Source organism: Phacochoerus africanus, chromosome 11, assembly GCF_016906955.1.
Source record: "Phacochoerus africanus isolate WHEZ1 chromosome 11, ROS_Pafr_v1, whole genome shotgun sequence".
Taxonomy (NCBI): Eukaryota; Metazoa; Chordata; class Mammalia; order Artiodactyla; family Suidae; genus Phacochoerus; species Phacochoerus africanus.
In genome coordinates, this window is record NC_062554.1 from 67,770,987 (window position 1) to 67,784,879 (window position 13,893).

Consider the following 13,893-nt stretch of genomic DNA (forward strand, 5'->3'; position numbering starts at 1 on the left):
TCAACATAGAGACTATCTACATATTTCTTATTTTATTTTTTTCACATATGCATAACCAATTGGATATTTTGCAAATGTTTGTAATTCCGCTTCATTTTTAATATCTTCCTCTTATAAAATATGTTAATGATATGCAAAACAATCATTCCATCAATTTTTGTTTTAGACATATAAATGCATTCCTCTGTTAAAATTCATTATTCCTTTGGGTCAGCTCTTGATTTCTAGAAAATATTTTTCTAGGGACTTGAGTAAGAGATAACGTCTTTAGTAAAAGGAAGAAAGTACCAATAGCTTTCCAGTCCCATTAAATTCTAGGCATGTGAAAGTTAGAAATTAGTGTTTATTTTTCATGCCTCTGTTCCAGAGAGACACTGACTCTTGATTGATTTTGGTTTTCAGGTTTGCAGTAATGAGCTGAAGTGTGTGTGTAACAGACACTGGGTAGGTGCAGACTGCAGCACTTATTTCCCTCACAATGATGATGCAAAGGCTGGCATTACGCTATCTGGCAACGGTAGGTACTTAATTTGGTCCCATTATGTTGTCTTTATACACAAGGAAAGAGAAGACTGCCCTTCCCAAAGTTACCTTTTTATTAATTTTGTAAGCCCAATGTAAGTTAAATCCATATAACAATGAAGTACAATATGCAACAGGGGCCCCCATATTGTGATGATAGGAAATATTGAATATAACTTAGTCTACTGATTTAGCCTTATCTTGTCCTACATCAGACTGAGATTTTCCGAGTATTATACTTATTTGGGGATGACAGCAAACCCTGGCTTTTCTTTTAAATGAAGAACGCAGTCAGAATTTTTAAGTGTCTGATTTTATATTTTTATGATTTTTATATATTGGGGCTGAATCAATGAGAAAAAAATAGAAGAATTGATTTTAAAATATTTTGTTGACTTTAATATTCTTTATTAAAGAACCTCATCTCTATTCAACTCCCGTTCTGTAGCCTGAACTGAAGGTAATTCTAGAAGTTGTAACCTTGGCCAGGGTGCCTGGAAGAGGTTTGAGGACTTGGATAAGAAACCACGGGTGTATTTCTAAAAGCTAGAGTGGCCAAATGGGGTAGAAATTCAATGCAGATAGTAGAAAGAAGACATACCTTGGGGATGAATGTCCCCTTTTCAACTGTTTTTATCATTTCATTATCGAGCATTCTTTTGTATTAAATCATGCCCAAATCCTGAAGTCCATTCAACTCCAAAGGATGAGAAAAAGATTATTTTTATTCTAATCATCCAGACAAGTCAAAAATTGTAGCCAATGTGACTTTAATAATGAAACTCACAGAACGGTTAAGATGTTGGCATCTTCGGTCTCAGCAGTGGTAGCGTGGAGCTGGTTCCAGCACTTGATGCAGAGATGAGGCTGTTCGGGTCTCTGGATTTCAGTGGCTTGTCGAAAATCATACTGTTACTTAAAAGTAATCAGGACATGTATCCAGGTTGATCAATCCCTGTTAAGTCCCTGGAACGTAGGAGAAAGGGGACAGGTGTGCTGGGTCTTAGAAAAGGAAAATCTCAGTGCCCAGGGGTCCTCTTGCGTCTGCCCTGGCTCATCCCCCTGAGGACCTGGGGGGGTGGGGTGGGTGCTAGCCAGTCTCCTCTGGTGCCAAGCCCCGCTGCCGCACGGACTACTGAGGGCTCCAGCCAGAGAAGCCGTATCTTCTGTCATCGGGGGTTGGAATCTGCTCCAGCCACCCATGGTTACTGACCTCTGATGTTCAGAAGGACTCCCTCAGGGACGCTCTAGACAAGGAGCTGGCCAGGCTGCTCTGGGGAAGAGCCCTTCAGTTCACACATGATGTAGGTCACTGTCCACAAAACAAATTTCCTGCTATCAGAGCCAGGCCTCCACCTGCCTGTGCTGCCCCTGGGCCCTCCCTGTGCTTGGTATCAGGACTGACTCCCTGGGCCATCTCACCGCCATGGTCCCTGCAGCACTGCATCTCCACCTGCCTAACCACGGGTGCTGCCACACACAGCAGGGCCCTTGCCCGGGCCTTGCATCAGCCCCCCGCCCCACCCCCAGCCACAGCCAGTCTGGTGCAGCCTCCCTCTCACAGCTCACCAGCATCAAGCTCCAGGGCACCAGACTCTCAATTTTCCTTTGGTTCTTTATCATCTCCACCACCAGAACACTAATTCTGTAACTATGTAGACATGTTTTCTCCCTTGAGAAGCTTCTGTTTTGGAGTTCCTGTCATGGCTCAGAGGTTAATGAATCTGACTAGGAACCATGAGGTTGTGGGTTCGATCCCTGGCCTTGCCCAGTGGGTTAAGGATCCGGCATTGCCGTGAGCTGTGGTGTAGGTTGCAGACGAGGCTTGGATCCCGCGGTGCTGTGGCTGTGGTGTAGGCCGGCGGCTGCAGCTCTGATTGGACCCCTAGCCTGGGAACCTCCGTATGCTGCGGGAGCAGCCCAAGAAATGGCAGAGACAAAAAAAAAAAAAAAAAAAAAGAAGAAGAAGAAGAAGCAGCTTGCTTTCTTAGACAAAATATCACACAAAATAAAGACCTTGCATTGGTTGTCAAAATGGAGTGAGAGGAATAATAACATTTCTAGAATTTCTGAGGAAGAGGTCAGGGTTAAAGGGAACATGGATTTCTAAATGTTCCTCCCCAGAGGGTGGTATGCTAATAGAGGAAACACATCCCTCCCACCCCCCTTATCTTTATTCCTCTTTCTTTTCATTCAGTGACCTCATTATGTTTTCCAGAAAAAATACCTGAAAAATAAAACTGTGCAAAATGCACTGGGACAAGAATTAAAAGGGAACAACAGGTGCCCCTAATTATTTGTACACAAATAACTGTGTTTAAAAAACAATTGATATAGGAGTTCCCTTCATGGCGAAGTGGTTAACGAATCCGACTAGGAACCATGAGGTTGCGGGTTCAGTCCCTGCCCTTGCTCAGTGGGTTAAGGATCCCTCATTGCCATGAGCTGTGGTGTAGGTCGCAGACGCGGCTTGGATCCCGCGTTGCTGTGGCTCTGGAGTAGACCGGTGGCTGCAGCTCCAATTCAGCCCCTAGCCTGGGAACCTCCACATGCCGCAGGAGCGGCCCAAGAAATAGCAAAAAAAGGTAAAAAAAAAAAAGCCAAAAAACCCCAAAAACAATTGATATAGATTGCTAAGTGGTGATGGTTTCTTCCCTTATAGATACCTCCCTTTAATGTCACCGGTATATACTGATAGCAAACCATTATGTCGTAACCTGAAACTAAGATGTTATGTCAATTATATCTCAATAAAGAAATAAAATTTGAGAAAAAAATGCTCTAAAATTAAAAATTTATGAAGAAAAAAATACCCACTGTTAAAAACAAGGTTGTTAAGGTGCTGATTGATTACAAAGAATAAAGTGCCTAAAGAATTTTATAGCAAAATTTCAATGTATACACTGATCTTTATTGTTTTTTTTTTTTTTTCCCTCTCCAGGTGTTGCTGGTACCAATATTATAATAGGCATAATTGCTGGCACCATTTTAGTGCTGGCCCTCATATTAGGAATAACTGCGTGGGGATATAAGTAAGTGAAAGTAGTAATATAGCAACATCACCCCTCCTTTTTTTCCCCTTATCTTCATTCTTCTTTCATTTAGTTCGATGATCTCATTAAATTTTCCAGAAAAATACATGGAAATAAAACTGTTCAAAATGCACTTTTTATTTTGCTGTGTGTATATCACTGTAAATTGCACTATATCTATATATCTATACACCTGTGGCATATGGAAGTTCCCAGGCTAGGGTTCTAATCAGAGTTGCAGCTGCAGGCCCACACCACAGCAACACCAGATCTGAGCAGCAACTTCGACCTACATTGCAGCTGGTGGCAATGTCGGATCCTTTATCCACTGAATGAGGCTAGGGATTGAACCCACATCCTTACAGACACTAGTCGGGTTTTTAACACACTGAGCTACAACAGGAACTCCCATACAATGTTTTTTAAATGAATTAAACACCTATACAGTTTTATATCATTGAATAAATACACCTGTAGTGAAAATCAGTCTGACTCAGCATTCAATCAAAGATTATTCTTGGCATTAGAGATAATGATAATTTATCATTGTTTAGATTTTGAGAGAACTCCTTTCTAGTCTAAAAATGTTGAGTATTGTTTTAAAACCATTATGTGAAGTCAATCAGTCTAAATCGTGTCTTACACAAAGGCTGTGTTGGTTTGCTCTTTAGTGATGCAGGTTCTCTTGACTTAAAACCATACCCCCAAATCTGGGCAAGATAGTGAGTCAGAGAGCATAGGGCTTTAACAGAAAAGATCCTACCAACAAGAACAACTGCAGATCTGCTCCTGATTACTTTCACTCAGGCCATGCATCCTGCTAAGGGCAAAATCTCTCCACCACCAGTGTGGTGGAGGCACTGTTATTTGTTAAACATGTGCATGTTCTTGTGTGAAGAAATGACTCTTCAGAGACATACTTTGTTAAAATTAAAATTCGACTATAAATTACAACTTAAAAAAAACCCCTAATTCTCAAGCTTTAAAGTTCAATTGTAAGCTTTAACAATTTTTCGGTTCTATTTGTAAAGGTTAAAAAGTTATATAACTTTTGAATATTGGATCCCTTTAGCTAGGCAATTAGTTATGACTTCACACATTCTACACTTATTTGTATATTTAATGTGTTCAGTTCTTTTAAGCAATCTTAGAATGTGGAAAAAAAAATCCTTAGTATTCAAATAACTAATTTATGTTTAATGAAGTAAAGCTTAAATATGATGAACCTTAAGGGTTTTTTTTCTAATATTTCAATTTAAAATCATAGTCCTGATGACCTCTGCAATGATATATCGAGTCCCCAGGCCTAGGGTGTTTCTCCATTTGGAAGGCCTACAACTTTTGCTAGGCTTTCTGGGTATTACCCCATTTTATAGCTTTAAAAAAAATCATAGATCAAATTTGGTTTATTAAAAGACTTGGGAATTAGACTACTTTAGACTTTAAAATTACCCCAAACCTTTCAATAGACTAGGCATATTATATAATGACCTGCTCTTCTTGTTATTATTGCCTGATATGGTTTTAAACCAAATGAATTAAAAGAAACCTCTTTAAAAGTATATATGGCTCTTGCTTATTGTGAGATCAAAACCCTGAACGAGCTTCTTTGAAAAGAGAGCAGTTAGTTGACAGTCAGGATAAACTTTGTGTGTTAAAGTATTAAAATGCAGAAAGACATTTGTGCAAGGATACACTGACAAATAGCACAAGAGTTCCTTAGTGGCTCAGTGGGTTAAGGATCTGGCATCGTCACTGCCATGGCTCAGGTTAATACTGCGGTGCAGTTTCAATCCCTGGCCTGGGACCTTCCAAATGCTGCAGGCGTGGCCAAAAAAACCCCTAAAAAACTCCCACCCCAAAACCAAAAAAAAAAAAAAATAGCCTAGACATCAGAGTGAAGTTTATCATAGCATAGTTGATATGGCATAGCCTCACAAAGCAGAGTGCAGCAGAGTGATAATGCTTTTGCCCTAACTGAGTGGGTACCTAGCTCTGTACCAGCTCACAGATGCTCAGTCGTCATGTGCCTTTTTGATGAGCAGGCCATTAGGCACATTGCATACTTCCATTTGTATAGGCTGATTGCAGCATTACATTTGGAGCATAAAAGTGTATGTCTTCAGGGAAGGCTTTTCTGTATATATACTTTTTGATCTCTCCTCATACCTCAGGTGAATTAGCTCATCTTGGAGTCAGACTGTTTTCTCACTTCCCTGATGCAAGACTTATATAGTAATTGCCATGACAACCACTGCTGTTTTGAGGTAGCTTAGTGTTTCATTTGGTCATGTGAAAAAGGAACACAAAATTGTTAGTTCTGTGGTGTGTGATTTTTCTGCCACCCACTGAGGCAAATTGATTATTTCATGGTTGTAATCTTGGAAAAAAATTACCTTTCAGAAATATGAAACCTAAATATCTACTTCTCTTGCTAATGAAATTACCTATGTCTGTTTTTTTTAATGATCTGAATGAATGATAGTCCTTCTTTCTGTATATCATTTAAAGGAAATTCTTTTGATTTCACTCTTATTTTTTCATTTCTGAATACATGTACTTTGCAGATTCATTAAGGAAAAAGACAAATCTTGTTCATACCACAGTATTCACATCATAAATAATTTGAACCTAAATGATGAAAGTTTTAATGTTACTAAATTTATTCAGAATATGTTTAAAAATAGAATGAGGATGTAGACATTTTAACACAGGAATTAAATTTATACATGTGCTGTTCCACATATTCCATTTAAAATGCCAAGATGGATTTAGGACCTGAGAACTCATTTTCTCATTAATCCTTCCAATTAAACTTTCTATCCCTTCTCCAAACCTTGGGGGAATGGCAAGGATAGGAGCTGAGGAATACGCATTTCGAGCTGGTGGACTGCTCGGGTAATCAGATTGAGAGAATAAAAAGCAAAACATGCTGAATAGAAAGATTTTGGTTTATTTTTCTCCTACATCTGATGGTTTCAGAAATGAAAAATACTAAGTAACAAGTTGGTATTTTTACCCTGGTGAGCTCATTATTAAGTAAGATACTCAGCAGGGGCATAGAATAGATTGGCATGCGAAAGTGCTCCAAACAAAATCCATATGGAAACATTCATCTTGATATTGGGGAAAGGAGACCACTGCTCAGCTGCTTGACCTTCCAACATGTCTTGAAAATATTAACACCTAATTAGGTCATGGTAGAAAGTTTGTAATTAACTTTTTGATGTTAACTCATTGGCACCTACAGATTCTCCAGAATATATTTTTGGTTCAAATTGGTTTATTTTGAAATTTGTATAATTTTATTTTAGTAGATGCCCAAATAAAAAACAGAGACTAAACTTTGAAGAAAGTGTTTTCAATGTTGGTTTCAGTGAAGCTTTGGTGAGTGTGTAGTGATAATTTGGGAGGTCTGTTAAGAGCTATGAATTCTCACTCTAATTTACCATAGCAAAATGTTCTTGGGAGTTCCCTTTGTAGCTCAGCAATAATGAAACTGAATCTGACTGGTATACTAGTATCCACGCATAAGCGGGTTAGATCCCTGGCTCCAGGGTTGCCATGAGCTGTTGTGTAGGTCGCAGACAAGGCTAGGATCCCACATTGCTGTGGCTGTGGTGTAGGCGGATAGCTGTAGCTCCAATTTGACCCCTAGCCTGGGAACTTAGGTGTGCCGAGGGTGTGGCCCTACAAAGCAAACAAACCAACAAAAATTCTTGTTTCCATTTATGTTTTCCTATTTGAAATTCTTAGCAATAGCTTTAGTTGGGATATAAATTCCAAAAAGAATAAATTGTGATTTTTATTTGTATGTAAAGTTAATTTATATAAGAAACAACTAATTAATTTCACTATTTAAATCAATGTGCATATCTGACAACTGGTATTTGAGAAAGAGTTAACTTTAGGACATTACTAAATGTTTAATATGATACAATTGACATTGAGAAAACAATTACTTTTTAATATCTGAAGCTTTATGCTTTTAAAATGGTTATTTGAAAATATTGTGACTAACCCTTTGATGTCACTTCTTTGAAAGAAGTGAAATGTGTATGTGTGTGTGAGAGAGAGACAGAGAGACAGAGAGATGGTGTTTTTATTCCCCATTTCAATTCTGCAATTCAAAATCCTAGCGGAGACTTTTCAACAAATGGTAGAGCTTTGATGTTTATTATTCTCTCTTCAGGCACTTCTGTAGGTAACTAACTCTTTCTTTCTCTCCTCTCTCTCATCTTGTCCATAAAAAGAAACTATCGAGAACAGAGGTATGTGATGACAATAATCTGAACATATAACTGAAAACTGAAAGGTTTAAATCCTATTAGGATCTTTGGAATTTATACATGCAGTTATAAAGAAATTTTACCTTGTCTTTATTCTGTAGTGGTCATAAATTAATCTTGATTTTTCATGACTTTGAAGTGATAATTTTCATAGTGTTGCTATGAAATGTATTAATTTAAAAAATAAATGTCATTGTTTACTTTTAATGGTTCTGTCATCCAACTATACTATAAGTAATAGAACTTTTATTTGTGTTACTTTATAGTAATATATATAGAGAAGTTGATTTTTTTTCTCACCTAAAACAAAATTCCTTTATGTTAAGGTGTCACCTTTGTTTATATTAGTTGATTGGCTTTTCTTCATGTTTATAACACCCTTCTTGCCTAATAATTTCTAAAGGAATTTATTTTTGTTACTGTTGTTATCTTAGTAACTTTCATTCATAAATGATAACATTGATAGGGTAACAGTGTTGTGGTCAGGAGAATGTTCTGGCCTTTGAAGAGTCTGCTTTACCTCTGCATAAGAAAATGTATATATATATTTTTGTACAGATCAGAGAATTTCATGGGTGGAGAAAGAAATAACTTGCATAGTTGGAATCTCTGATTGTACTTTTTTGAATTAAAAAACCCATAAAGTCAACCACTCCATTCGTTGTAAGCTTAAAATCTGTTTAACCAGCAGTATAAAAAGAGATACAAGAAATCTAAATTAGCCCATATTAGGGTACATCTTTCACTTTTCACATTTTGAAAATTACTAATGTCATTAGCTATCAATACAAAAAAAATTAAAATATCCTGAAAGTTGACAATCTAGGCCATATCATATCATATTAATTTTGTAGTCAAGACACCTTTGAAGATTCCTACCCACCTTTTCCCACTGTTCCATTAAATGTTATGAGCAGATAAGGAATAAGATAATTTCTAGCCCCAACCACAGCTTTCATTTTTTTCTAAACTTGTTCATCTGTTTCCTTCCATGTTGTAATTTAAAATTCTTGGAAGGTTTTAGCATTAGTATCACCCACAGGGCACCAACTGAGATCCTGATCAGTTAGCCATAGGTATTAGAAAATATTAACTTTGTCCTGGAATAACTTACTTCCATCATGAATGGAGAAAGTCAAACGGAAACAAAATTAATTAAATTAAAAAAAAAAAAAACCAGCAAGAGTTCTCTGTGACATGTCTTAAATTCTTGTGTCCAAAAATACTAGAGAAGAGCTGGAGCCATTTATGCTTTCTGTTGGGTAGGAGATGATCAGCTATATGATAAATGTAAGTTTGGCGGCTTTCTTCAGGGAAAAATAAAATTAGGCTAGTAGGATCAGAAACAGATGATTTAACTGCATTTCCAGAAGAGTTAAGGCTATAAGGTAATTTACAGAGTCTGCGGACTCTGTAAAAAGGAAAGTACATTGTCACAAATAGGCAACATAAACAAAGGTGTTATGGTGCGCTAAGATGTCTTCTCACGGAGATCTCTCCAGAAGAAAGAAATTGCCCACACTACAAAAAATGATAAATACGTAAACCTGTGCACCAGTTTCTTCGTCTAACTCAATATATTTATAGGTACAGTTAAGAAAACTTTCATATTAAGAGACTCCTTTTTGTGCCTGATGGAATCATGCCTCCTGATATTATTGAGTCATCATTTCATCAACTGGCAACTCTTTTGGAATCTAGTTCGTATTTTGAGAGTTGTCATGTTTCAGCAGATATTATTTTTTATCCTTTGCTATATTTCAGCACAACCTTTATTTGTTTATTTTTGCCCTTGCCCATAGCTGATGAATCTTAGTGTTTTACAATAATTCTTTGAATGAAGAAGCAGCAAGGAGTAGAAGATATTAGAACAGGAAGTTGTGAGTGTATAAATATCTTCTGAAGGGTTTTTCTTTTTGAGAATATATATTAGAGAAGTTTGTATGGCCAGTGGACCAAAGCATGCATTAGGAAATCGTGAAAATAGCTGCTGATGTTCCAATAAAGATGTGCCCACCTCCAAAGGATGCCAGGGAGTAGGAATAAGAATTTCGAGTTGCCTTTAAATTAGGTCTTCCTTTGAGGTGCCGGGGTGGGAGGAGCAATTGACAAGGAATTGGAAATCCACTTGCTTCTTTGTGGCCTTGGGAAATCACTGAAACTTTCCTCAGCTCTAAAAGCAGCAAAAGTTCTTTGTAATCTGTGAAGCATTCTAGCAATGGAAGTTATTTGTATATGGTCTCCGAAGACTTTGTGTTTCTCTAATCTTCAAATGAGTGAGGGAGGGAGGTATGTTTGTCCTCAAAGAGGAAGACAGTATTCTTGACATAAGTGAGGACCACACATCCTGTTGAGCTTGTGAAAGCACTGGTGAACATAAAGGTTTGCTTCAACATTAAATGCATATTAAATATGCAGTTAGTTATCACATTCTTATTAGTGATAATAATGGCTCAGAAATGCCAAACTGAGCATACTTTTTTTCAGATTTTTGGAAAGGTGCAGCAAGTAATTCTGTGAAGCAACCTGATAACCTGGTAAATTTTCCCTCCAGAGAATGTGTCCTCAGGGCTTTCCTTATATTGAAGGAATGTGTGATGGGTTTAATTGTATGTCTGGCAAAAAGATGAGAAGCAAACCTGTTATTTTCTTCTAATGAACAATGGAAGTCCCATTCTGGAGCTCAGTGGCGGGCGGCAGAACCCCATACATGAACAATATCACTTAAAACCTGCCAGCATCATCTCGTGAAGGGTAGAACCACAGAACTGAGGAGCCAGAGAGAATTTGTAGATATCATAGTTGGAAGGATGGCTCTTGATCCTTTTCTTTAAAATCTCCAGGAAAGACCTCCATCATTTTTTTCAGTTGGTGCCATTGTTTATATTTTAGGATAAATGCTCTTGGGACTTAGTAGCTGTATAATTTGTAACAAGAATTAGAAGTCTGAATTTTAGTTTTCAGGCAGGGTTGCAAACAGCAATAGACTAGGAAAGCATTTATTAATCTTGGATTTATAAAACATCCATATTCAGCTGAAATATTTGCTTCCTTTGAAATGAACATACATCATTGAATATCCATAATGCAAATTAGAATAAATAATTAGAGCTTACATTCCTGATTCATACCTTAAGCAGAAACCTCCTTCCCCATTTCTTTTCTCTGTTTTAGCGACTTTACTTTCTGCTTCTGAACCTTCCTCCTTTTTTTCCCCCAAACCTTTCTTAGTTTATTTTTATATTATTAGTATTCTTATTTCAGTGACATTCATGCATCTGTCAATGTGACTTGTTATACATTACACAATATTTCTTGAAACGCAGACAGCTCAGACACCAACAAAGCTTTGGAGACATTCCTCCTTCAGCATTAAGGTTAAGACTTAATTAAATTTTCTTCATGGTGATCTCATTTTGAGTATGTATGAGGATTATTAAGTTAAATATTATGGTTCAGTGGACCCTTTAAGAAAAGATCAGTCTTCACTCATAACAGGAACCCTTTCTGAGGAAAAAGAATTTAGTTACATAGCTTTTGTTTTGGTCATTATTTATAAAAAAAAAAAATCATGCACATGTCTAAAATACTTGCATGTGATGTGAGAAGTAATGAGTCATTTCTCCATTATAAAACTTAGCAATGGTTGGGCTACCTTATTCCAAAATTCTATGAGCCTGGCAAAATTTAGGAAGAAAACCATAAAGACAATAAAATAAATTCAGTTTTAACAAATGTAAAGCTATCATTTGGTTGGTCTAAATTTAGTTGGTCATTTATGATCTTTTATAACAAATGATGCACTGATGCTTTTTTATCATGAGGATCTGATATTCTCTATCTTCACTAGAGGTTAATCAAGAAGAAATAAATTTGTTATAATCTGTAATTGGATATTGAAAAAAGGATAAATTTCTGGATAGTGAAGGATGTTAAATATTCTTCTTAGGGGATCTTTAGCAAAATCCATCATCTTTTATTAACATTTTAATGCCTTTACTACGTGAAGAAAGTTACAGGCATTCCTTGTGGAATTTAAGGAGAATGTAGAGTAGTTGCTTTATTTGAGAGACTTCACAGTAGAGATAGGTAAGGCTTTAATCTGCCTGGATGATAAAAAGAAAGGCCAGGCCTCCAAAGTTCATTGAATTTATTAAACTTTCCATCCAAATCTTTGAAGCCCATAGTTTATACTTTGTTTAGCATGTAGGATGTTTGTGCTGTGTGAATGTTGACCATGAACGGCAGAGAAGTAACATTGAAGGGCTGATAAAATGTGCTTAGTTGAAAAAACAAAACAAAACTGGGCCCCACCCATTGTGAGAAGCCGTCCATTTAAGCCTGCAGTCTCTGCGAAGTGAACCCTAGGGGACTGCCTCAAAAGAGAGGGGAGTTTGGGGAATAGATGAATGGAGAAGGGCAAATATGGTCAGAACATCTGTCTTGAATTTCTTGAGGCAGCGTATAAAGATATCATCAGTGTATAAAGATCATCATTAGGGGTCATAGTGACAAAAAAGATTTTTTAACTGCAAAGATTATTATTAGAAATGTGATGTTGGTTGGATGTTCTTTGGCATTCTTTTATACATATTATTAATATGATACAAAAGGTGAATATTTCTACCTGAGGCGACTTACAGAACTTTGATTTTATTGAGAGCGTTCTTTCACGCATTGATAGAGTATTTTATTGCTAGGCAGCAACACAGGAAATGATTCCAGAGATTTAAAGATCTTGAGTAAGCAGATGTATCTGTGTTATTAACACTATAAATATGGGGAAATTGTGTTATTTTTTGTATAAAATTAATGTTTCATAACACACTGAGAAAAAGATTGCAGTGATGAGCTGAAAGTCACTTAAAGGAGTAAAAATATTTTGAAGCGAGTTCTGTCATGGTGCAGTGGGTTACGGCTCCAGTGTTGTCACTGCAGTGACTCGGGCTGCTGCTTGACATGTGTGTGTTCTGTCTCTGGCCTGGGAATCTGCACATGCCATGGGCAGTGCCAAAAAAATTTTTTTTGAAGGAATTATAGGTAATTATAGGTAAAATTAATCTTATAAGTCTAATGAGAAATTTGATTTCTTTAAAGGGAGGAGTAGATTTAACTACACAAGTTAATATAGGTGCTTTATATCAGTTGAAAATTTTTACTTGGGAGATGTGTGAATATACAGTGTGAGAGAGTGTATTCCGTCACTCAAAAGAACGAATGACCAAGCATTTTAAACATTTAAAACAGTGTGGTCTTTGGCATAAGCAGGGAAACAGCTGAGAGTGACCTTTTGGAGATCGAATTTAGCATCAGCAAGTGACCATGACTAGTGTAGTAACTAAGGAAAAAACAAATAGGAAGAGGTGTTAACAGAGGTGAGCCTTTGTTGAAGACCTAGTTAAGTACAGCTCCGTATATACTACTTGGGGGTACCTCCAACATCATTGCTGAGTGGAACTGAATCAAGTTGTAGATGCTGTTGCCTATTGGGGTGCCATGCACTGGCAGAGGATCAGATTAGATACCAAGGGAGGGAGGTGGACCAGGCAGTGGTAAAGTTTTCTACCCTGTTCCCTTAGGAGAAGTAATAAAAATCTGTTCCAACCTTAGCAACAACAACAACAACAAAAAGACAAAAAAAAAAAAGAGGAGTTCCCGTCGTGGCGCAGTGGTTGACAAATCCGACTAGGAACCATGAGGTTGCGGGTTCGGTCCCTGCCCTTGCTCAGTGGGTTAACGATCCGGCGTTGCTGTGAGCTGTGGTGTAGGTTGCAGACGCGGCTCGGATCCCGCCTTGCTGTGGCTCTGGCGTAGGCTGGTGGCTACAGCTCCGATTCAACCCCTAGCCTGGGAACCTCCATATGCCGTGGGAGCGGCCCAAGAAATAGCAACAACAACAACAACAAAAAGACAAAAAAAAAAAAAAATCTGTTCCAATCTTCATTCATTCAACGTTAGAGTAAGTAGGTTGGTAGCAGTGAAGACTATAGATTTTCCCTGGTTGGAGATGAAGAATCGAAGTCACTCACCAGCCACCTTTGTATATTTTT

The 13,893-nt window shown here is 37.4% G+C and overlaps 1 protein-coding gene across 6 annotated transcripts in view; it reads left to right on the top strand.

Annotated features, from left to right (window-relative positions):
* ADAM22 (ADAM metallopeptidase domain 22) overlaps positions 1–13,893 on the top strand; it is a 236,023-nt gene that overhangs the window by 197,287 nt on the left and 24,843 nt on the right. For 4 of the 6 annotated variants that reach the window (XM_047752655.1, XM_047752658.1, XM_047752657.1 and 1 more), the window contains exons 24-26: positions 403–517; positions 3,464–3,554; positions 7,808–7,825. In XM_047752655.1, the coding sequence (XP_047608611.1) occupies positions 403–517; positions 3,464–3,554; positions 7,808–7,825 (224 nt within the window). The remainder of the gene's footprint in view (positions 1–402; positions 518–3,463; positions 3,555–7,807; positions 7,826–13,893) is intronic. The other 2 variants (XM_047752653.1, XM_047752654.1) reach the window with 1 other exon arrangement.